The following is a 23,777-nucleotide window of genomic DNA, read 5'->3' as shown; positions in this document are numbered from 1 at the left end:
TACTTGGGGGAAAGATCAAAAGCAACATGAGAAAATATTATTTTACTGAAAGAGTAGTAGATGCTTGGAACAAACTTCCAGCAGACATGATTGGTAAATCCAAAGTAACTGAATTTAAACATGCCCGGGATAAACATATATCCATCCTAAGATACGAGACAGGAAATAGTATAAGAGCAGACTAGATGGACCACGAGGTCTTTTTCTGCCGTCAATCTTCAATGTTTCTATAAGAGGGAGTCAGAAGCGTGATTCTCTCTCTCTGCTATTCTCATTGCTATTTCTGTTATGTTCTCTGTGACAGTTGTAGTAAGAAGTGTCTGCTCAAATGATGGTTTATGTATTTGTAAGCTGAACTAGTAAGGCTTATAGTACTGTTAATGTATAGAGAGTCATTGACTGATTTAACTGTGTATGTCTCGGACTGTTCTTGACTAAGATATTTGCCAAAGGAAATAATATTTATACACGTAATGTTTCTGGGTTGTACTACTGAACCATTACTCGAATCTCTGGGCTATCAGCTGGATATCTGCTAGAACTCCACATTCCCTTTGTGTATGTGAATCTTTGTCAACTCAAGAGATCACTCTGCACACTCCTTAACAAATTTCATGGATTCCAAAATGAATTGTTTCACTGAAGCTCCTTACTAAAGCCTAAGCCAGTGATGGCAAACCTGTGGCACGGGTGACACAGGTGGCACGTGGAGCCATATCTGCCGGCACATGAGCCATTGTCTTAGCTCAGCTCCAGTATGCATGTACACACCAGCCAGCTAATTTTAGCTCACACAGAGGCTCTAGGAAGGCATTTTCAGCTCGTGGAGGGCCTCCAGGGGGATGGGGAGGGCGTTATTCCAGTCACAATTCAAAGTGTTGGTTATGACCTATAAAGCCCTTCATGGCATCGGACCAGAATATCTCCGGGATCGCCTTCTGCCGCACGAATCCCAGCGACCGGTTAGGTCCCACAGAGTTGGCCTTCTCCAGGTCCCGTCGACTAAACAATGTCATTTGGCGGGACCCAGGAGAAGAGCCTTCTCTGTGGCGGCCCCGACCCTCTGGAACCAGCTCCCCCCAGATATCAGAGTTGCCGCCACCCTCTTTGCCTTTCGCAAGCTCCTTAAAACCCACCTCTGTCGTCAGGCATGGGGGAATTGAATTTTTTTCCCCCTTCCCCCTAGGCTTATAGAATTTATACATGGTATGTCTGTATGTATGATTGGTCTCTTAAATTGGGGTTTTTTAGATTACTTGTTAATATTAGATTTGTTACATTGTTTTCTTTATTGTTGTTAGCTGCCCCGAGTCTTCGGAGAGGGGCGGCATACAAATCTAATAAATAATAATAATAATATAATAATAATAATAATAATAATAATAATAATAATAATAATAATAAAGGGAAGCCTCTGGAGCCTGGGGAGGGTGAAAAACAGCCTACTGGGCCCACCAGAAGTTGGGAAATTTATTTATTTATTTATACACATAAGCCTAGGGGGAAGGGAATATCTCAATTCCCCCATGCCTGACGACAGAGGTGGATTTTAAGGAGCTTACGAAAGGCAAGGAGGGTGGGGGCAACTCTGATATCAGGGGGAGTTAGTTCCAGAGGGTCAGGGCCGCCACAGAGAAGGCTCTTCCCCTGGGCCACGCCAAACGACATTGTTTAGTTGACAGGATCCGGAGAAGACCGACAATGTGGGACCTAACTGGTCGCTGGGATTCGTGCAGCAGAAGGCGGTCCCTGAGATAATCTGGTCTGGTGCCATGAAGGGCTTTATAGGTCATAACCAACACTTTGAATTGTGACCGGAAATGGGCTATTTCTGGCCTACAGAGGGCCTCCGGTGGGGCAGGGGAGGCAACTTTCACCCACTCCAGGTACTGAATTATGAGCGTAGGCACTCACAGTTACAATTGTGTGTGCGCAAGCGCTTTCAGCCCCCGAGGAAAAAAAGATTCACCATCACTGGCCTAGGCAATCTTGTTTCTGTGTTCAAGGCTTGATGACACCATGCACAACCGCGATGGAGAGCTCTGCTTGTTCTGGACCCTTGACCACCCCGTTCCCTGCAGGCAGTGCTTACCTAAGCATGAAGTGCTCAACCGTTGAGTTGCCCATCAGGTACAAGGTGACACTGAGCACCTCGCCTGGTTTGAGAGGTTTCTCAGGTAGCCGGATGAAGATGCTGTCATCCAGACGTTGCTCTTGTAAAGGCTGGGTGGCCGGCGGCTGAACCAGCCTCAGACTGCCAATGCGTAGGAGAGGATGCTGGGTGGGGCCTTCGATCCGCGCTCCGCCCCCGCCCCTCCGCCCCATCGGTTCGCTCCCACACTCCCCCGCCGCATCGGGGGCGTGGAGCGTGTAGTAGAGTTCTGCTTGCTGTACATCTCCAGCTGGTTCGATGTCCTCCACCACTTTCCTCCGCCCCAGGGGGACGGCAGCCGGTCCAAACCAAGCTTGAGGCAGCTCGGCTTGGGCCAGGCAAGTAGCCAGGCTGCCACGAAGGCGGCAAGAGGCCCGGATCTCACGGGCCTCGCGGAAGGCATGGAGCCGCAGACAGGGAAGCCGCTCCGTCACGTCGAAATCATCCCAGTCACGTCCGGCCACATAGAAGAGCACCTGGGCTGTGGGTTGGTTGGCTGGCACCCGTGTGCCGATGATGAACGCCCGTACTTTCCAGTTCACCGTCAGGCGTTCTGGTATCTCCAGCGTGCTTGAGGGCTGCAGCAGCTCCTTGGGTAGCACCAGGCCTGAGTTGAATGGTCCCAAAGAGACGTTGAGCACAGGTAGCTTCTTGGTTTGGAACACAACGAAAGGCTCTGACCGGGTCAAGCCAAGGATATTGTTTCCTCTTGGTACCGGCCGCGTCTCTCGCAGGAAGAATGCCAAGCGGGTGTTGGAAAGATTGTAGCTGACTGGAAGGACAGCGGTGGCAGGAGGCTGGGAGGCCTCTGGGGCTTCTGAGCTCGTAGGGGAAACTTTGGCCTGAGCTGGAAAACAAGGGATTAGAAGAAGAAGAAAAAAATAACATGAAGTCATTGGCTGTTAGTATTGACCATCTTTTATAATATACAGTGGTACCTTTACTTACGAACTTAATTCGTTCCATGATCAGGTTCTTAAGTAGAAAGGTTTGTAAGAAGAAGCAATTTTTTCCATAGGAATCAATGCAAAAGCAAATAATGTGTGTGATGGGGGAAATCACAGGAAAGGTGGAGACCCTGTTTCCTCCCAGGCGATTCCTAGAGAGGCCCCAGAGAGGCTTCTTCCCGCCTTTTCCAGCCCTGTTTCCTCCCAGGAAATTCCTAGAGAGGCCCCACAGAGGCTTCTCCCTGCCTTTTCTGGCCCCGTTTCCTCCCAAGAGATTCCTAGAGAGGCCCCAGAGAGGCTTCTTCCCGCCTTTTCCAGCCCTGTTTCCTCCCAGGAAATTCCTAGAAAGGCCCCACAGAGGCTTCTCCCTGCCTTTTCTGGCCCCGTTTCCTCCCAAGAGATTCCTAGAGAGGCCCCATGGAGGCTTCTTCCTGCCTTTTCCAGCCCTGTTTCCTCCCAGGAGATTCCTAGAGAGGCCCCACAGAGGCTTCTCCCTGCCTTTTCTGGCCCCGTTTCCTCCCAAGAGATTCCTAGAGAGGCCCCATGGAGGCTTCTTCCCGCCTTTTCCAGCCCTGTTTCCTCCCAGGAGATTCCTAGAGAGGCCCCATGGAGGCTTCTCCCTGCCTTTTCTGGCCCCGTTTCCTCCCAAGAGATTCCTAGAGAGGCCCCATGGAGGCTTCTTCCCGCCTTTTCCAGCCCTGTTTCCTCCCAAGAGATTCCTAGAGAGGCCCGACAGAGGCTTCTCCCTGCCTTTTCTGGCCCCGTTTCCTCCCAAGAGATTCCTAGAGAGGCCCCATGGAGGCTTCTTCCCGCCTTTTCCAGCCCTGTTTCCTCCCAAGAGATTCCTAGAGAGGCCCCACAGAGGCTTCTCCCTGCCTTTTCTGGCCCCGTTTCCTCCCAAGAGATTCCTAGAGAGGCCCCAGAGAGGCTTCTTCCCGCCTTTTCCAGCCCTGTTTCCTCCCAGGAAATTCCTAGAGAGGCCCCACAAAGGCTTCTCCCTGCCTTTTCTGGCCCCGTTTCCTCCCAAGAGATTCCTAGAGAGGCCCCATGGAGGCTTCTTCCTGCCTTTTCCAGCCCTGTTTCCTCCCAGGAGATTCCTAGAGAGGCCCCACAGAGGCTTCTCCCTGCCTTTTCTGGCCCCGTTTCCTCCCAAGAGATTCCTAGAGAGGCCCCATGGAGGCTTCTTCCCGCCTTTTCCAGCCCTGTTTCCTCCCAGGAGATTCCTAGAGAGGCCCCATGGAGGCTTCTCCCTGCCTTTTCTGGCCCCGTTTCCTCCCAAGAGATTCCTAGAGAGGCCCCATGGAGGCTTCTTCCCACCTTTTCCAGCCCTGTTTCCTCCCAAGAGATTCCTAGAGAGGCCCGACAGAGGCTTCTCCCTGCCTTTTCTGGCCCCGTTTCCTCCCAAGAGATTCCTAGAGAGGCCCCATGGAGGCTTCTTCCCGCCTTTTCCAGCCCTGTTTCCTCCCAAGAGATTCCTAGAGAGGCCCCACAGAGGCTTCTCCCTGCCTTTTCTGGCCCCGTTTCCTCCCAAGAGATTCCTAGAGAGGCCCCATGGAGGCTTCTTCCCGCCTTTTCCAGCCCTGTTTCCTCCCAAGAGATTCCTAGAGAGGCCCCACAGAGGCTTCTCCCTGCCTTTTCTGGCCCCGTTTCCTCCCAAGAGATTCCTAGAGAGGCCCCATGGAGGCTTCTTCCCGCCTTTTCCAGCCCTGTTTCCTCCCAGGAGATTCCTAGAGAGACCCCATGGAGGCTTCTCCCTGCCTTTTCCGGTTACAGTTTCTGAGGCTCGGGTCTATAAGTGGAAAATGGTTCTTGAGAAGAGGCAAAAAAAAATCTTGAACACCTGGTTCTTACACTGTACTCCTTATCCTCTAGAACGGAGATGGGAAACTATGGCCATTTTATGATCTGAGGACTTCAACTCCCAGAATTCCTGAGCAAGCATGGCTGGCTTGGTGTTGTGTTTATGACTTGTGTTGAAGACCACAAGTCATAAAGGGGCCATAGTTCCCCATCTCTGTCCATAACAAGTAAACCTAATCCTGGAATCATTTCAATCCTTTACATCAATTTAAGAATTCCATCCAGTCCTTAAGTGATATTTCACAGTTGGTTCACTGTTTGATCTGATGCAATCTTTGTGTTATACCCTACAAGCATCATGTTTTAGAGCAGGACAGTGTTTCTCAACCTTGGCAAATTTAAGATGTGTGGATTTAAACTCCCCAAATTCCCTAGGCATTCATTCATTCATTCATTCATTCATTCATTCGATTTGTATGCCACTCCTCTCCGAGGACTCGGGGCGGCTCACAGCATATAATATAGCAATACAACACAGAAGGCAAATCTAATTAAATTTAAAATTACAATCTAAAAATCCAATATTTAAAAAACAATCATACTGATTCAATCATACATTCAAGCATGCTGGCCTTAAAGTTGCCATGATTGAAAGAATATTGAATATTGTTATATCTTTAAAAAAAAGAAGAAGAGAGAAAAGGGAATTTATTCAGATTTAAATAGCAACAGCATTTAGACTTATATACCACTTCATAGTGCTTTTACAGCCTTCTCTAAGCGGTTTACAGAATCAGCCTATTGCCCCCAACAATCTGGGTCCTCATTTTACCCACTGTTGAATGATGGAAGGCTGAATCAACCTTGATCGTGGTGGGATTTGAACTGCTGAACTACAGCTGGCAATTAGCTGAAGTAGCCTGCAGTGCTGCATTCAAACCACTGTGCCATCCTGTCTAGACAGCTTAAATAAGTTGCCTTAAGAACTTATTGTTCTTAAGCCCTTATTGTCTTAGGAAAAACAAAAAAAAACCCTATTGTTCTTAAGACAGAGAAGATGAGGGTGTTTACTTTCTTGGCCTCTTTGGATAAGAGTCCAAAGAAGTGGGCACCCACTATACAGTACTCCCATTTATCTTAAGGCAACAATGCTGTGGGATAGGCTGAGAGACTATCTGGCCTAAAGCCGTCCAATAAACTCCCTTGACTAAAGCAGAACAAGCATTAAATTTCTTCAGTCCAAACCCAACACCCTAACTTAAGCCCACACATGCTCATTTAATATTCTTCTATTCCAAACTCTTCCTGCCTAAGCAGGAATGTCAAACTTGCGTCATCACATAATGTATTGGGACTCCCCCCCCCCTTTATTAAACTGGGAGCGGCAGAATCAGCACACGACACATCCAGCCCCACAGGCTGTGAGTGGCTGTGGGTTTTGCCTCCCAAGGACAATTCCATCTGTCCATCCATAACCCCAGGGGGGGAATTATTGACCCCCTCAGAGAGGGTCCGCAACCTGGGCGTCCTCCTCGATCCACAGCTCACATTAGAGAACCATCTTTCAGCTGGTGCACCAGTTGAGGCCCTATTTGTATCGGGACTCACTGCTCACAGTCACTCATGCCCTCATCACCTCGAGGCTCGACTACTGTAATGCTCTCTACATGGGGCTACCTTTGAAAAGTGTTTGGAAACTTCAGATCGTGCAGAATGCAGCTGCGAGAGCAATCATGGGCTTCCCAAGGTATGCCCATGTTACACCAACACTCTGCAGTCTGCATTGGTTGCCGATCAGTTTCCGGTCACAATTCAAAGTGTTGGTTATGACCTATAAAGCCCTTCATGGCACCGGACCAGAATATCTCCGGGACCGCCTTCTGCCGCACGAATCCCACCAACCGGTTAGGTCCCACAGAGTTGGCCTTCTCCGGGTCCCATCGACTAAGCAATGCCGTTTGGCGGGACCCAGGAGAAGAGCCTTCTCTGTAGCGGCCCCGACCCTCTGGAACCAGCTCCCCCCAGATATCAGAGTTGCCCCCACCCTCTTTGCCTTTCGCAAGCTCCTTAAAACCCACCTCTGTCGTCAGGCATGGGGGAATTGAAATTTCCCTTTCCCCTAGGCTTATAGAATTTATACATGGTATGCTTGTATGTATGAGTGGTTCTTTAAATTGGGGTTTTTTAGATTGTTTTTAATATTAGATTTGTTTACATTGTCTTTTTATATTGTTGTTAGCCACCCCGAATCTTCGGAGAGGGGCAGCATACAAATCTAATAAATACAAATAAATACAAATACAATCTGTTTACTTCTACCCTATTACTCTTAACCTTTCATTACAATACCCTCTGATTAAAGTAGCAATCATCAAGTATCTTAAGGCCACAAGGCCCAAATTTCCCAGGCCAATATGGAAATTCTGAACAACAGTACTCATTTTCAGTACACAGAAAAAAAGATCTCAATTTTATGGATCAGTTGAAAGAAGGAATATCTGTTACACCTAAATGTGCATTAAATCCAATTTGATATAACTTCGTTTGCCTCCATTCATATCAATAGCGTACAGTTTAATTACATGATTTACTTGAGTGTATACAAGTGAAGTCAATTATGTAATGATGCAAATAATGCAAATTAATATTACTGATGTAAATTATACCAATTGCTCTGATTGTTTTGGAAACAGTTGGCCTTGTCTGTTATTTGAGAGTGCATTGCCAACTATTTTGACATTGAAGTCTACTTTATGGGCAGACACCCACAATTAATCTTCCCTATGTTTCCTACCTGTCCTACTGGGGCTGACAGGAGGGCCTTGTCCTAGGTCTCATCAGCTATATCATGGGTGTCAAACTCACTGCATCATGTTGCCATCTCATGACGTATCATAATGCATTCACTTTTGGTCACCACACTACAAAAGAGACATTGATACTCTAGAAAAAGTGCAGAAGTTGTTTAAGTTTAAGTTTAATCAGATTTGTATGCCGCCCCTCTCCGCAGACTCGGGGCGGCTCACAGCAATAACAATACAATGTAAAACAAATCTAATATTTAAGTTAATTTTAAAAACACCACAAATTAAAACCAATCATACATACTAGCGTACCATGCATAAATTTTACAAGCCTAGGGGGAGGGAACATGTCAATTCTCCCATGCCTGACGACAGAGGTGGGTTTTAAGGAGCTTACGAAAGGCTAGGAGGGTGGGGGCAACTCTGATATCTGGGGGGAGTTGGTTCCAAAGGGTCGGGGCTGCCACAGAGAAGGCTCTTCCCCTGGGTCCCGCCAAACGACATTGTTTAGTTGACGGGACCCGGAGAAGGCCAACTCTGTGGGACCTAACTGGTCGCTGGGATTCGTGCGGCAGAAGAGAGCAACCTGAATGATAAAGAGACTAGAAACTAAAACATATGAAGAAAGGTTGCAGGAATTGGGCATGGATAGTCTAGCAAAAAGGAGGGCCAGAGGGAACATGATAGCAGTCTTCAGATACTTGAGAGGCTGCCACGGGGAGGAGGGGAACACATTACTTTCCAAAGCACCAGAGAGTCAGACAAGGAGCAATGGTTGGAAGCTGTCCAGGGAGAGATTCAATGTGGAAATAAGGAGGAACTTTTTAACTGTGAGAGTGATCAACCACTGGAAGGGCTTGCCTGCAGAAGTGGTGAACGCTCCAACACTAGTGACCTTCAACAAAAGACTGGACTGCTATTGGACTAGTGTGATGTGTTTTAGTTAGAGGTCAGTAAGGGGCGAGTACAAGTGCACTAGAGTGCCTTCCGTCCCCTGTCCTATTGCTCTCCTATATCTCCTATACCTTTCCTCTATTTCTATATCTCTTCTTCTATTCCTTCATTGATATATTCTATTCCTATATCTTCTTTTCTATTATTTCTTAGATATATTTTACTATGAGTATCTCCTCTATAACCTTCATCATGTATTTTACTATGTGTATATTGATATATACCCACTAAAACCCTCATTGTGTATTGGACAAAATAAATAAATAAAAATAAATAAATAAATAAATAAGTTTCTAGTCCCTTTATCATTCTGGTTGCTCTCTTCTGCACTTTTTCTAGAGTATCAATGTTTCTTTTGTAGTGTGGTGACCTAAACTGAATGCAGTACTCTAGGTGTGGTCTAACTAGGGCATTGTAGAGTGGTATTAGCACCTCCCTTGTCTTGGAGTGTATTCCTCTGTATATGCAGCATGCGCCATGTTGGTCGATCTTGTGCCAGGGTTTCCCAGGAGGTGGTGTCAATATCGAGGGACTTGAAGGAGGCTTTCAACATGTCTTTGTAACGCATCCTTGGTCCCCCATGCGATCGCTTTCCTTTAGACAGCTCACCATAGAGGAGCTGCTTAGGGATGCGATGGTCTGGCATCCTAGCAACATGGCGTGTGTGGGCTTTCATCAGCAAGGTGGGAATTGATGGCAAGCCTGCTCTGGAGAGGACCTCAGTGTCAGTCACCTTATCCTGCCACCAGATCCTCATAATTCTACAGAGGCAGGTCGTGTGGAGGTGGTTCAATTGCCTAGCACAGTGAAGACAAACTTTTACATAAGAACATCAGAAGAGCCAGGCTGAATCAGGCCAAAGCCCATCGAGTCCAGCATTCTGTGTCACACAGTGGCCCACCAATTGTACATGGGGATCTTGAGCAGAATGAGAAGGCAAAACCCTCCCTTTCCCTTGACTCCCAACAAATGGTACTCATGGGAATCCTGCCTGCCTCAAGCAACATAGAGGCGGCACATGGAGATCCGTTTCAATAACCACCGATACACTTGGCATCCATGAATCTGTCTAATCCTGCCTTGAAGCTATCCAGGCTAACAGCTGTCACGACCTCTTCTGGAAGTGAATTCCATAAACCAACAACCCTCTGGGTGAAGAAATATTGCATTTCCCTTTATTTGTCCTCACTTTCCTACCTATGAGCTTCAGGGAGGGCCCCCTTGTCCTAGTATTGTGTGATAGAGAAAAGAATTTTTCTTTATCCACCTTTTCTATCCCATGCATGATTTTATACACTTTGATCAAGTCACCCCTTAAACGCCGTCTTTCAAGGCTGAAGAGACCAAGGCGTTGCAACCTGGTTTCATAAGGGAGGTGCTCCATTCCCTTGATCATTCTTATTGCCCATTTTTGCACCTTTTCCATTATATCCTTTTTGAGGTGTGGTGACCAGAACTATACACAGTACTCCAAGTGTGGTCTCACCATCGATTTGTACAGAGGCAATACAATATTTTTTTCCCCTCAGGTGCTGAAATAGTGTGAGCGTGCGCTATTGCGCATGCGCGAGTGCCCATACCTATAATTCAATGTGTTGGGAGGGCGAAAATAGCTCCCCCCACCGCCTGGAGGCCCTCTGGAGGCCAGAAATGGCCTGTTTCACAACTTCTGGTGGGCCCAGTAAGCTCGTGTTTTACCCTCTCCAGGCTCCAAAGACTTCACTGGAGCCCGGGGAGGTTAAAAAGCCCTCCCCATCCCCTTGGAGGCTCTCTGGAAGTCAAAATCGTCCTCCCAGAATTTGTGTGAGCAAAAAATCAGCTTGTCAGCATACACAAGCACATTTGGAGCTGAGTTAGGGCAACGGCTTGCATGCCAGCAGATACGGCTGCCTGTGCCATAGGTTTGTTTGTTTGTTTGTTTGTTTATTTAGTTAGTTAGTCCAATACACAATGAGGGTTTTAGTGGGTATATATCTATATACACATAGTAAAATACATGATGAACGTTATAGAGGATATACTCATAGTAAAATATATCTAAGAAAGAATAGAAGTTATAGGAATAGAACATATCAATGAAAGAACAGAAGAAGAGATATAGGAATAGAAGAAAGGTAAAGGAGATATAGGAGAGCAATAGGAAAGGGGACGGAAGGCACTCTAGTGCACTTGTACTCGCCCCTTACTGACCTCTTAGGAATCTGGATAGGTCAACCGTAGATAATCTAAGGGTAAAGTGTTGGGGGTTTGGGGATGACACTATGGAGTCCGGTAATGAGTTCTACGCTTCGACAACTCGGTTGCTGAAGTCATATTTTTTAGTCAAGGTTCACCATCACTGGCCTAGCATGTCTCCAAGTCTCACTGTCATACAACATAAGGAACATGTGGGAGAGCGTGTATATTTGGCCCTGTTGTCCCTGGTTATCCATCCTCCAGTGCAAAGGAATCTGGCCTGTGGCAACCCCATTTTTCGCTACCTTATTATCAAAGCATTCTTGGCCACACGGCCTCCTCCTCCTCCCTCTCCTGGCACCAGGGGCCTGATTTGATCACCAACACAACTGTGTGTTCGTCGGAGGCTGAGATTATCTCTGGGGCCAAGAAGAAGCCATGGAGAATGGTCCACTAACTGGCACCTTTCACCACTCAAGTGCTGGAAGCAGCTGCACCAGGGAAGACTTCGCTTGCCCTCCCTGAACTCCAGCCTCAGAGGAAAAATTAGAGCTATTAATACGCAAACACCTTCATTAACCCTCCTAAATGCATGCAGATTGTGTCCTTCAATCAGCCGCTCTTGGTGTAACAGTGATGGCAGCTGCATATTTATAACTCCTAACAAAACATCTGTCAAGAGGAAACAAGTATTTGTCTTTGGAAAGAACCCTGGGATTCCTACCCTTGAATCCAAGACTGGCACGGAAGGATTCCAAGTCTGCAGATAGGAACACAAAATATTTTTGGTGCTAGAAGCCAAAATCTTTTTTTTTTTAAAGGTTTTCCATGCTGTTAAAAATTAGTGGCATTTTTAATGAGTGATGGAGAATCTGCAAACTATCCCGACAGTGTTACATTTCAATTCCTATCAGCTTAGCGGCAGGGGTAGGCAAAGTCGGCTCTTCTATGACTTGTAGACTTCCAGTCCCATAATTCCTGCGCCAATCATGCTAATTCTATCTATCTATCTATCTATCTATCTATCTATCTATCTATCTATCTATCTATCTATCTATCTATCTATCTATCTATCTATCTATCTACACTATCTATCTATCTTTCTTTCTTTCTTTCTTTCTATCTATCTATCTATCTATCTATCTATCTATGTACAGTATCTATCTATCTATCTATCTCTATCTATCTCTTTCTTTCTTTCTATCTATCTATCTTTCTATCTATCTATCTATCTATGTACAGTATCTATCTATCTATCTATCTATCTATCTATCTATCTATCTATCCATATATCTATCTATCTATCTATCTATCTATCTATCTATCTATCTATCTATCTATCTATCTATCTATCTATCTATGTACAGTATCTATCTATCTATCTATCTATCTATCTATCTATCTATCTATCTCTATCTATCTCTTTCTTTCTTTCTTTCTATCTATCTTTCTATCTATCTATCTATCTATCTATCTATCTATCTATCTATCTATCTATCTATGTACAGTATCTATCTATCTATCTATCTATCTATCTATCTATCTATGTACAGTATCTATCTATCTATCTATTTATCTCTTTCTTTCTATCTGTCTGTCTGTCTGTCTGTCTGTCTGTCTGTCTGTCTATCTATCTATTATTTCGATTTCTAGGCCACCCTTCACTGGAGACTCAGGGCGGCTTACAACCTAAAGAATAAATACATAAACATAGCACTGTAGAATTCAAAGTTAAAAACTAAAATCCATTAAGCAAATGAAAATCCAATTTAACAAGCCTTAAACTCATCTCATTAAAACCATTCAGTCACATTCATCCATATCTGTCATACCATGGCTGGAACAGAATATCTATGTTCAACAGCCCCAAGTTTGCCATCAAAGGTGTGTCTTCAGCATCTTCCAAAAGGCCAGGAGAGAGGGAGAAGTGCGAATCTCTGAGAAGAGTTGATTCGCCATGTTTTAAGCACCCTCTAAGCGGTTTACATAGTTCAGCATGTTGCCCCCAACAACCGGTCACAATTCAAAGTGTTGGTCATCACCTATAAAGCCCTTCATGGCACCGGACCAGGGTATCTACGACACCGTCTTTTACCGCACGAATCCCAGCGTCTGGTTATGTCCCACAGAGTTGGTCTCCTCCGGGTCCCGTCAACTAAACAATGTCGTTTGGCAGGACCCAGAGGAAGAGCCTTCTCTGTGGTGGCTCCGACCCTCTGGAATCAGCTCCCTCCAGAGATTAGAAGGACCGTTGAAACTTACCTGAACGGTCTTCTCGATGCACTGCAAGGAGAGTCCAGGATGGGTAATTCTTCAGTCTGATTGGTCGGGACTGAGTTTAATTTAAATAATAGGCAGGTACCGCCCCCCTTAGCCCTCCAGTCTAAAGGAAACGAAGGAGCAGTATAGCTAACACAAATTTATTCAACATTCAAGGTAACTAGAAAAAAACAACTCCCAAAGGCACACCTTTGTCAGAAAGAGTCCCTGGTCCCCATTTTGGGTGGGTCTGGACTCTCCTTGCAGTGCATCGAGAAGACCGTTCAGGTAAGTTTCAATGGTCCTTCTCCAATGCACTTGCAAGGAGAGTCCAGGATGGGATATACCCAAGATATTAACCAAGGGAGGGAGAAGGTCGGACCGGGGGCTCTGAGAAGGAACACACCCGCTGTAGTACCCTCCTCCCAAACGCTGCTTCCGCGGAAGCGAAAGAGTCAATTCGATAGTGTCTGATAAATGAGGACGGCGCCGCCCAAGTGGCCGCCCTGCAAATGTCCTCTAGTGAAGCCTGGGTGCTCCAGGCTGCTGAAGTGGCCGTACTACGAGTGGAATGTCCCGTGAGTCCCTGAGGCACAGGGGATCCTTTAGTTCGGTAAGCCTCTCTAATGCAATCACACAGCCAGCGGCTGATTGTCCTAGGGGAGACTTTAGTGCCCAACGTTCTGGTTGCAAAGGACACGAATAAAGCCTCCGAAACTCTGAATCCTTGAGTCCTGCGAATGTAAATTTTCAGAGCTCGTCTCACATCGAGCTTATGCCACCTAAGCTCCGAAGGGTGAGTCCCGTGGGTACAGAAGTCTGGGAGGACTACCTCCTGTGCCCTGTGGAAAGCAGAGTTGATCTTTGGTAGAAAGGCTGGGTCAAGTCTTAAGACCACTCTGTCCGTGTGAAAAGTACAGAGATCCTCCCTGATTGAGAACGCTGCAAGCTCAGAAACCCTCCTGGCGGATGTGATTGCGACCAAAAGGGCCGTCTTGAGGGTTAACATTCTGAGAGGTATGTGGCGAAAGGGTTCGAATGGAGGTCCCGTTAAGGCGTGTAGCACCAAGGATAAATCCCAAGAAGGGAACCGATGGATCGGTGGTGGTCTGATGTTGGCGGCCCCTTTCAAGAAGTCCCTGATCCAGGGGTGTCTGGTCAGAGGGCGGGAGTTGCCCCCTCCTATGATGGTGGATAAAGCGGCCACATGACGGCGTAAGGTGTTTGGAGCGAGACCTTTTTCAAGGCCCGCCTGAAGAAAACTTAGGACCAGGGGAGGGGAGGCCTTTTGTGGATCTACCTCCCGCTCCTCACAGAACCTGGAGAAGGAAACCCAGGTAGCCTGGTATATTCTTCTTGTCGAAGGTCTGCGAGCAGCCTGGATTGTATCAATAACTGCCTCTGGCAAGAGATGTTGTCTTAGATGTTGCCGCTCAATCTCCATACGGTCAGCTGCCACCACTGTGGCTCTGGATGGGAAATCGAGCCCTGGGAGAGGGAAATCAGTTGATCTGGAATCCTCCAGGGGGGTGACACTGACAGTTGCATCAAGTCCGCAAACCAAAGGCGACGCGGCCAGTATGGAGCCAGCAACAGTACCTCCGCTCGTTGCTCCAGAATCTTTCGCATGACCCTGGGAATGATGGAGATCGGGGGAAATGCATATAGAAGTCCTGGCGGCCACAGTATCCGAAGAGCGTCCACCCCCTCCGCCCCCGGGGTCGGGAAGCGGGAGAAGAAACGTGGGAGTTGGGAGTTGCTTCGGGTAGCAAACAGGTCCAGGATTGGCCTCCCAAACTTTCGAGTGATGACCTGAAAAATTGCGGGATCCAGCTGCCACTCCCCTGGATCCAATGTCTCCCGGCTCAGCCAGTCCGCGCACACATTCTCTACGCCTGAGATGTGCTCCGCTGACAGGGAAGCCAGATTTGCCTCTGCCCATCTGAACAGGGACTCTGACTCCCTCATCAGTCGTCGAGACCGAGTCCCCCCTTGTCTGTTGATGTGAGACCGGGTGGAGACATTGTCGGTCCGAACCAGGACATGTTGGCCCGTTACCAGGTCCGCGAAGCTGAGGAGAGCCAGGGAAACTGCCTTCAACTCCAAGAAGTTGATGTTGACTTCTCTCAGGTCGGATGGGTCCCAAAGGCCCTGGGCTAGATTCGAGGAAAGATGGGCTCCCCATCCCGTCAGGCTGGCGTCTGTCGTCATCGTCAGAAAATGCTTGTCTAGGAAGAGTGACCCCTTTGTTAGAGCTGGGGAAATCCACCACCGTAAGGACCGTCGAACTGCCGGGTCGAGGTGCACCTGAAGGTGGGAATGGCTGATCTTCCTCCTCTGGTATGGTAGGAGGAACCACTGGAGAGGACGTAGGTGGTACCTGGCCCATGGAATGATGTCGATACAGGACACCAGTGTACCTAGAAGCTTGGACAGAGACGAGAGTCTGGGGAATTGCTGTGGCGCCAAGCCCCGGACGAGCTCTCTGATTGTGGACTGCCTCTCTTGGGACAGGAAAACAAGGCCCTTCCTGGAGTCTATACTGGTACCCAGGTGGGCCAGCCGTGTTGTGGGAGTCAAGTGGCTTTTTTCGAAGTTGATCGAAAAGCCGTGGTCCTGAAGTGTCTGGATCGTGAGATGCAGGTCCTGAAGCGCAAGGTCTCTTGATCTGGACAGAATCACGATGTCGTCCAGATAGGCCATTAGGCGCACCGACCGCTGCCTGAGGCCTGCCGTGAGAACGTCCAGCAGCTTCGTGAAGGATCTTGGGGCCGATGAAAGCCCGAAGGGCATGGCCCTGTATTGAAAATGGGCTCCATCCAGGCTGAAGCGCAGATATTGTCGGTGAGACGGAAGGATGGGGACGTGTAGGTAGGCCTCTTGTAGGTCTATGGACGTCATGTAGTCCCCCTGCCTGATGGCTGCCAGGATGGAACGCAGAGAATGCATCCTGAACCTCCTGTACTTTACATAGAGGTTCAGTCTCCGCAGGTTCAGAATGAGGCGTGCCCCTCCTGACGATTTTGGTACCAAGAAGATCGCGGAGTAGAACCCCAAACCCCGCTGAAGTATAGGGACCTCCTCGATGGCACCTATCTCCAGCAGGTGAGATACCTCCTGATATAGGAGCCTCTTCTTGGACATTTCCAAGGGAGCACGACAAGGCAGGTAGCGACAAGGTGGAGGGCAAAGAAATTCGATCTGTAGACCTTGTGAAACTGTGGAAGTCGCCCATGGATCTGATGAGGTGTTGGTCCAGACGTCGGAGAAATGGGTTAGTCTGCCGCCTAAAGGGATGTCCAGAAGAAAGTCACTTGGTCTTCCTGAACCCCCTGCCGGAACCTCTAAAGGGGCGGCGGCCCTGGTAGGACCTGGAGCGATCAAATTGTGGGTTCCTGTCCGTGCGAAAGGAACCCTGACCAAAGGATCCCTGAAAGTAGGACCTCGACCCCTGGTTGCTGGTCGAGGTGGAATCATTCCGAAAGGACTGCCGCCGTTGGTAGGGTGTAAAACGCCGTCCCTGCTTTTTACTGGAGTTGGGCATAATCTTCTTCTTATCCCTATCCTCCACTAGCACATCGTCCAAGATGTCTCCGAAGAGCTTCTTGCCCTTAAACGGTGAAGAAGCTAGGGCCCATTTTGACTTCACGTCGGCTTGCCAATTCCTTAGCCAGATGAGTCTGCGGGAGGCGACCGACGCGGCCATTGCCCTTGATGAGAACTTGGCGGCATTGACTGTTGCGTCCGCCGAAAATTCGGTGGCCGCCAACAGTTTGTTTAAGTCTTGGCGTAGTCTCGCATCCTGCGGATCGACTCTGGACTGAATGTCTTTTATCCAGAGGAGCGTAGCTCTATTAAAGAATGATGCCGCCGAGGCGGCTCTTACGGCCCAAGCTGACATCTGGTGAGCCCTGCGAACAACATTGTCCGCCCTTTTGTCTTCCGCTTTTAGTCCCTCCTGGGATTCTGAAGGGACTAGGGCATTTGAGACTAGGCTGGTCACCGGCTTGTCTACTATCGGCAGCTCCAGGAGGTCCTCCATGTGCTGGTCAAAGGTGTAGAAACGTCTGTCCAGGTTAGACGGGCCCTGACCCGTCGCTGGGTTCTCCCATGGACGTTGTACAGTCTCTAGAAAAAGATGGGAGGACGGAACATTAATGGTCTCCTGTTTTGGAAATACAAAGAGACCACTCGTAGGCTGATCCAGAGCAGAAGCAGCCCCTTGACCTCCCTCACCAGCCTGGTCAATGGTGATCCTGGCTTTGTTCAGGAGAACCCGGAAGAGTGAGGCCTTGAACAGGCCTGGTAAGGCGGGTTGCTCAGGTGGCTGTTCATCGCCGGATAACTCATCCTCATCTTCGCTGAAGCCTTCTCTGGAAAAATCATCCTCCTCCCCTGACTCCAGGATGGATTGAGAGGCTGGAGCCGTCCAGGGGTCTCTGAATCTCGACGGAGCAGGGCCGGCCGGTACCTGCTGCTGCTGAGCCACGCTAGCCTGCCCCTGTGTGTAGGCGCTGACAATTAGGTCTTGCAGGGCCTGAGGCATGGTTTGCCAGGCATCCTGCGCCGTGCGCAATCCAGCAGCCGTAGGGGTGAATGTGGCTGCTGTAGTCTGGCCACCCTGAGGGGGTATTGGCTGTGGAGCAGTAGTTGTGCTAGGCCACGCTGCTTGTCTTCCAAATGTAAAGACATCCGGTCTGGAAGAAGTTGAGGATTGGAAGTGTCTTTCAGGTGACCAGTCCCTCACTGAGGCCGAGCCTACTACCCCTGGTGCAAATAAGGGGGAGGCTGGCTGAGGGATGGAAATGGGGGGCTGAGCAGGCGCAAGCGTGCCTCCAGACCTCTGAGAGGATTCTAACTGTTTCTCCAGCGCTTTAATCCTCTTCTCAGCCTCCCTGAGCGCAGCCCCTTGCAAAGATTTTTGTTTCTGGGGCCTTTCCTTGGGGGTAGGGGGCCTGGTGGCACTGGCTTCCTCCCCAGCCTGAATAGATTGGTCAGCCATAACTCACGAAAAAGTTGAGTCAGCAAGGATCGTCTGCTTCTGCACACGCAATTAACTGAACAGCAATCGAAGGTTGTTAAAGATAGAGTCCACAACCGGATCGTTGCTCCTAACCGCTAGCAGTAATGGCGTCCAAGGCAGTAACTGCTGGTTGGCGTTGTGCGCCTGCGTGTCTCCCGGCAGAGGGGACACTTGGCGCGAAAACAGCCTTGCTGAGGGAGACGCTGCTGTGCGTCGGGCTCAAAAAAACATGGCCGCCGGGCCGTTGCCCTGGCAACCAATGATGCCCTCAAACAGCAACTGGCCTGCCCGCTCGATTTCGGGCTTCTTAGAAATGGCCGCCGGCTGTTGCCAAGGGAACGGGCGGGAAGCCTCCACTGGCTTCCCCGCCCTTCCTCCAGCGCTGTAAGAAAACGGCGACCGCCGAGGCTTTTCCTCGCCGCCAGTCCCTGCCGTATATAAAGGCATTTCGAGCCCTTCAGCGCTTCCCCTTTTGACTTCTTCCGGCCGATGGTAAGGGGGGGGGGGGGGCGAGACGCGCTCCCTTCTTCACTGAGGACCTTCCTCTCCTGGTCCTCGGGTTTATTCGCCACGGGCGGGACGGACCCTCCCGAGGCGTCAACCCCTTCCTCTCCTCCAGGGTCTACCTCGGAGGTAGTCTCCCTGGGTGCTCACTCCGGGGACAAGTCAGCCAACCCAGCTCGTGGGGTTGGGAAAGGAGGAGCTGCAGACCCCTGGATAAACCCACTGGAGGTTTGAATCCAGGGCTGCTTGAGGAAAAATTTTTCCCCCAACTGCACCTGCAAGATAAGAAAAGAAGAGAAAAAATATTAAATTAAATTAATACATATAATTAAACAATAAACAATAAATATAAATTTATTGAAGAGAAACAAACTCAGAGTCCCTATACTGCGACTGAGTTTTTAGACTGGAGGGCTAAGGGGGGCGGTACCTGCCTATTATTTAAATTAAACTCAGTCCCGACCAATCAGACTGAAGAATTACCCATCCTGGACTCTCCTTGCAAGTGCATTGGAGAACTGCCCTCACCCTTCTTGCCTTTCATAAACTCCTTAAAACCCACCTCTGTTGTCAAGCGTGGGGGAACTGAAACATCTCCCCCTGCCTATGTAGTTTTTTGTGTATGATATGACTGTATGTATGTTTTTTATATATTGGGGTTTCTTGTTTTTTAGACTTTTTAAATGTTTTATTGTTATTTTAGATTCTAACTATTAGATTTGTCATTATATATTGTTTTTATCATTGCTGTAAGCCGCCCCGAGTCTACGGAGAGGGGCGGCATACAAATCTAATAAATAATAAATAATAATAATAATAATAACCTTACCGCCCTTGGAAAGATGGAAGTCTGAGTCAACGGTGAGCTTGTCAGAATCGAACTCCCGGAAATGGGCAGTCAGCCTGCAGTACTGCATTCTAACCACCGCAGCTCATGAAATCACTTTATGAGGTCAATTTTACCCACAAACCCACTAAAAAAAGGTAACCGAATAACGTTAATTGGTTTGGTTTCCATGTATCCAAGCATTTTCTCTTAAACATAGAAACATAGAAGTCTGACGGCAGAAAAAGACCTCATGGTCCATCTAGTCTGCCCTTATACTATTTTCTGTATTTTATCTTAGGATGGATATATGTTTATCCCAGGCATGTTTAAATTCAGTTACTGTGGATTTATCTACCACGTCTGCTGGAAGTTTGTTCCAAGGATCTACTACTCTTTCAGTAAAATAATATTTTCTCATGTTGCTTTTGATCTTTCCCCCAACTAACTTCAGATTGTGTCCCCTTGTTCTTGTGTTCACTTTCCTATTAAAAACACTTCCCTCCTGGACCTTATTTAACCCTTTAATATATTTAAATGTTTCGATCATGTCCCCCCTTTTCCTTCTGTCCTCCAGACTCTACAGATTGAGTTCATTAAGTCTTTCCTGATACGTTTTATGCTTAAGACCTTCCACCATTCTTGTAGCCTATCTTTGGACCCGTTCAATTTTGTCAATATCTTTTTGTAGGCGAGGTCTCCAGAACTGAACACAGTATTCCAAATGTGGTCTCACCAGCACTCTATATAGCGGGATCATAATCTCCCTCTTCCTGCTTGTTATACCTCTAGCTATGCAGCCAAGCATCCTACTTGCTTTCCCTACCGCCTGACTGCACTGTTCACCCATTTTGAGACTGTCAGAAATTTCTCTTCTATGCCACAGAAGATCAATTTCTGGAGTAAATTTACGTATTTATTTTGTGATTCAATTTTCATCCACTTTCTCTGTGCAGATAAACTACACCAGCGTATTCAGTTTGTACTTCTTTATGTACTTTTGTATTCGATCCACATTCCTGACCTTATTTCTTCTAGCTTTAGTGCCGCCACTGTTAAGCATCCCATTCCAAAAGCATTCAATTTACTATTGTGGTTTTCCTGCCACGCCCAATGCTCGCTCCCCTACAACCAAGTGGACAGAAGAAACATATTATACCCAGAATTTCCATTCCTTTTCGCGGATATTCATTACTTGTGCAAAGAATATTTGCATTTCTTACCATCTCTCCATACATTTTCTCATCTTTAGTAAACATTCCATTAAGGAGCACAAATCCATCCACTGGCTCTATTTTGCATTCTTTTTTGTATAAGGTATAAATAATCAGTCCATTTTCCATGTCAAACTATTTTAGTCCTTGACACATTAATGTTCAAATCCGTACTCCCTGTTGCCATCATGCAATCTATCTAAACATTCCCTCCAAATGATTTGGGTTTCCTGCCAGCAACACAGCACCATCTGCATAGCAAAGTACGAGTACATTCTCATTTCCAACCAATACACCTCCAATATCACCACCAGCGCTTCTTATACATTAAACAACCAAGGGGATATTATACGTTTTTGCTTTACTTCCAGCCCATTGTGGAACCATTTGCTTGAAGCGTTCAATTTATTCTTGTATGTTTTCCTTCCTTCACATACATCTCCTACAGCTTTCAATAACTAACCTTCAACTTTTCACATTCGTGCTTGACTTCAACAAATGTACCATAAACCTTCTTTCCTATGGCCGTGCACTTCTCAATGGCATGCTGAAGGACAAAAGAAATCTCTACAATAAACCCCTTCTGTTGCATAAAAACACACTGTACTTGCAAGTCTTGCTCATTGTCACATCTTCTGCCTTTTCAATCAGAATTCTCTCAAATGAGAGGGCTGGACCTTTCAACTCTATAATTCTGTTATTTAGAACTAGACACAAGAACAGTTTTTCCCCGAACGCCATCACTCTACTAAACAAATAATTCCCTCAACACTGTCAGACTTTTTACTAAATCTGCACTTCTATTCTACTAGTTTTTTCTCATCATTCCTATCATCCTTTTCCTCCCACTTAGGAATCTATGACTGTAACTTTCTTTCTTTCTTTCTTTCTTTCTTTCTTTCTTTCTTTCTTTCTTTCTTTCTTTCTTTCTTTCTTGATTTGGACTTGTTGCTTATATCCTAAGATTTTTATTAATATTGATTGTTTCTTCATTGCTTATTTGACCCCTATGACAATCATTAAGTGTTGTACCACGTGATTCTTGACAAATGTATCTTTTTTCTTTTCTGTACACTGAGAGCATATGCACCAAGACAAATTCCTTGTGTGTCCAATCACACTTGGCCAATAAAATAAAATTCTATTCTATTCTATTCAGCTTTGGAATACTATATCTTGCTACATTGCTTGCATTTAATGTTGCTAGTTTGGATTTTGGGCAGAGGATCAATAACCTTATTCTCTTATTGTCAGGCACTGATGCAATCTTTAGGTATTTATTTATTATACGGCGGTAGGGAAAGCACGTAGAATGCTTGGCTGCATAGCTGGAGGTATAACAAGCAGGAAGAGGGAGATTGTGATTCTGCTCTATAGAGCGCTGGTGAGACCACATTTGGAATACTGTGTTCAGTTTTGGAGACCTCACCTACAAAAAGATATTGACAAAATTGAACGGGTCCAAAGACGGGCTACAAGAATGGTGGAAGGTCTTAAGCAAAAAACTTTATCAGGAAAGACTTAATGAACTCAATCTGTATAGTCTGGGGGACAGAAGGGAAAGAGGGGAACATGATCGAAACATTTAAATATGTCAAAGGATTAAATAAGGTTCAGGAGGGAAGTGTTTTTAATAGGAAAGTGAACACAAGAATAAGGGGGCACAATCTGAGGTTAGTTGGGAGAAAGATCAGAAGCTACGTGGGAAAATATTATTTTACTGAAATAGTAGTAAATGCTTGGAACAAACTTCCAGCAGACGTGGTTGGTAAATCATAGTAACTGAATTTAAACATGCCTGGGATAAACATATAGAAAAGTAGGAAACCCTATACCATTTCTGACAAGTGGTTATCCAATCTCTTCTTAAAAACCTCCAGTGATGGATGCAGGATGCAGTAGGTCTCTCAATGTATGATCAACAAGTCAAAATCATGGTTCTATTGATGTTCTTGAACTCTGTTCATTTTTAAAAAAACATGCACTGCACATAAAAAAAACAAAACAGACAGAGCTTTGATTACCCCATTGTGTTTATCATCCCGACCTTTTTATTTAACCAGACCTTACTGTTATCCCTGCTCACCAATTTACTTCTCCAAGGGTTCTGTAAGTGGGCGTGCATAAGGCATCACTCATTTCTTGAGAGTGATTACTTCATGCAGTAGCATCAAAGAGCTTTCCATGGATTAATTATGGGGGGGAAAAGGAAAACCTTTATATAACTAGATGCTAGTTCAATATTTTTGGCACCAAATTTAGCACAGAGGACCCAAGAAATAGTCTTTCTCTATCCTCCATGTATTGTGCCCCTTCCAATTAAAGCCTTTCTCTATCAGTAGCTAGTCCCATAGCTTGTGGCAGATAGCAACATATGCTAATTAGTATTGTGGGGGGAAATGCTTTTCTTTCTTTTTTAATTTTATTGTTTGGTTTGGATTTGGATTTGTGCTATGTGTTGGTTTCATACACTGACCTTGAATTCTAGCATTATGAGACGAGAAGGAATATTTTTACTGCATTCACTTTGTTATGAAAACAGTTCTGCAGTCAAGGTTGTTCCTGTTATAAATTACGTAGAATAATGGGAGACTGCATTTTATTATAAACACTTTTAGAGACAAAACAAAGAAGTAAAGGTACATGGATTGTCAGGCTAACACAACACAGCATAACTTCTGCTTTCACTTTTAGGTTACATTATGGTCTAAATTTAAACCAAGCAGATCAGGTAAATTCTGACTTCTCTACCATCGTTTTTAAAACATGTTGATGCATTATCACAACTTTAAAATATTTTCAACATATGAAACCTTTATAATTCTTTGTATGGATTTGTGCACATAAATATTTACGTGGGGAGAACAGCTGGATGGCCCACTGTAGAAAGATTCAGATCAGAAGCAGTTGAGAGAAGAATAAAGATTTTCACAATTTTTATAATTTTATGCTATTTTTGTGCTTTGTAATTGTTGGGATGTATCTAGTCCCCCTTGCTGATTTAGCTAGATTCTGTACTCTTTGTCTCCCATCAACACCAACTGAAAACATCTGAGAAGTAAGAGAAACCTTTGCAAACCAGACTTGAAATACTGGGATTAGACAATTTACCACCATGT

At 46.4% G+C, this 23,777-nt stretch overlaps 1 protein-coding gene across 1 annotated transcript in view; it reads right to left on the bottom strand.

The window, feature by feature from the left end:
- The window catches only part of TMEM132E (transmembrane protein 132E), a 454,008-nt gene that overhangs the window by 85,890 nt on the left and 344,341 nt on the right, over positions 1-23,777 (bottom strand). The window contains exon 5 of the mRNA XM_070730351.1: positions 2,093-2,999. Within this exon, the coding sequence (XP_070586452.1) occupies positions 2,093-2,999 (907 nt within the window). The remainder of the gene's footprint in view (positions 1-2,092; positions 3,000-23,777) is intronic.

The sequence above is a fragment of the Erythrolamprus reginae genome, chromosome 1 (assembly GCF_031021105.1).
Source record: "Erythrolamprus reginae isolate rEryReg1 chromosome 1, rEryReg1.hap1, whole genome shotgun sequence".
NCBI classification, from domain to species: Eukaryota; Metazoa; Chordata; class Lepidosauria; order Squamata; family Dipsadidae; genus Erythrolamprus; species Erythrolamprus reginae.
This window is presented reverse-complemented; position numbering and strand designations above follow the sequence as displayed.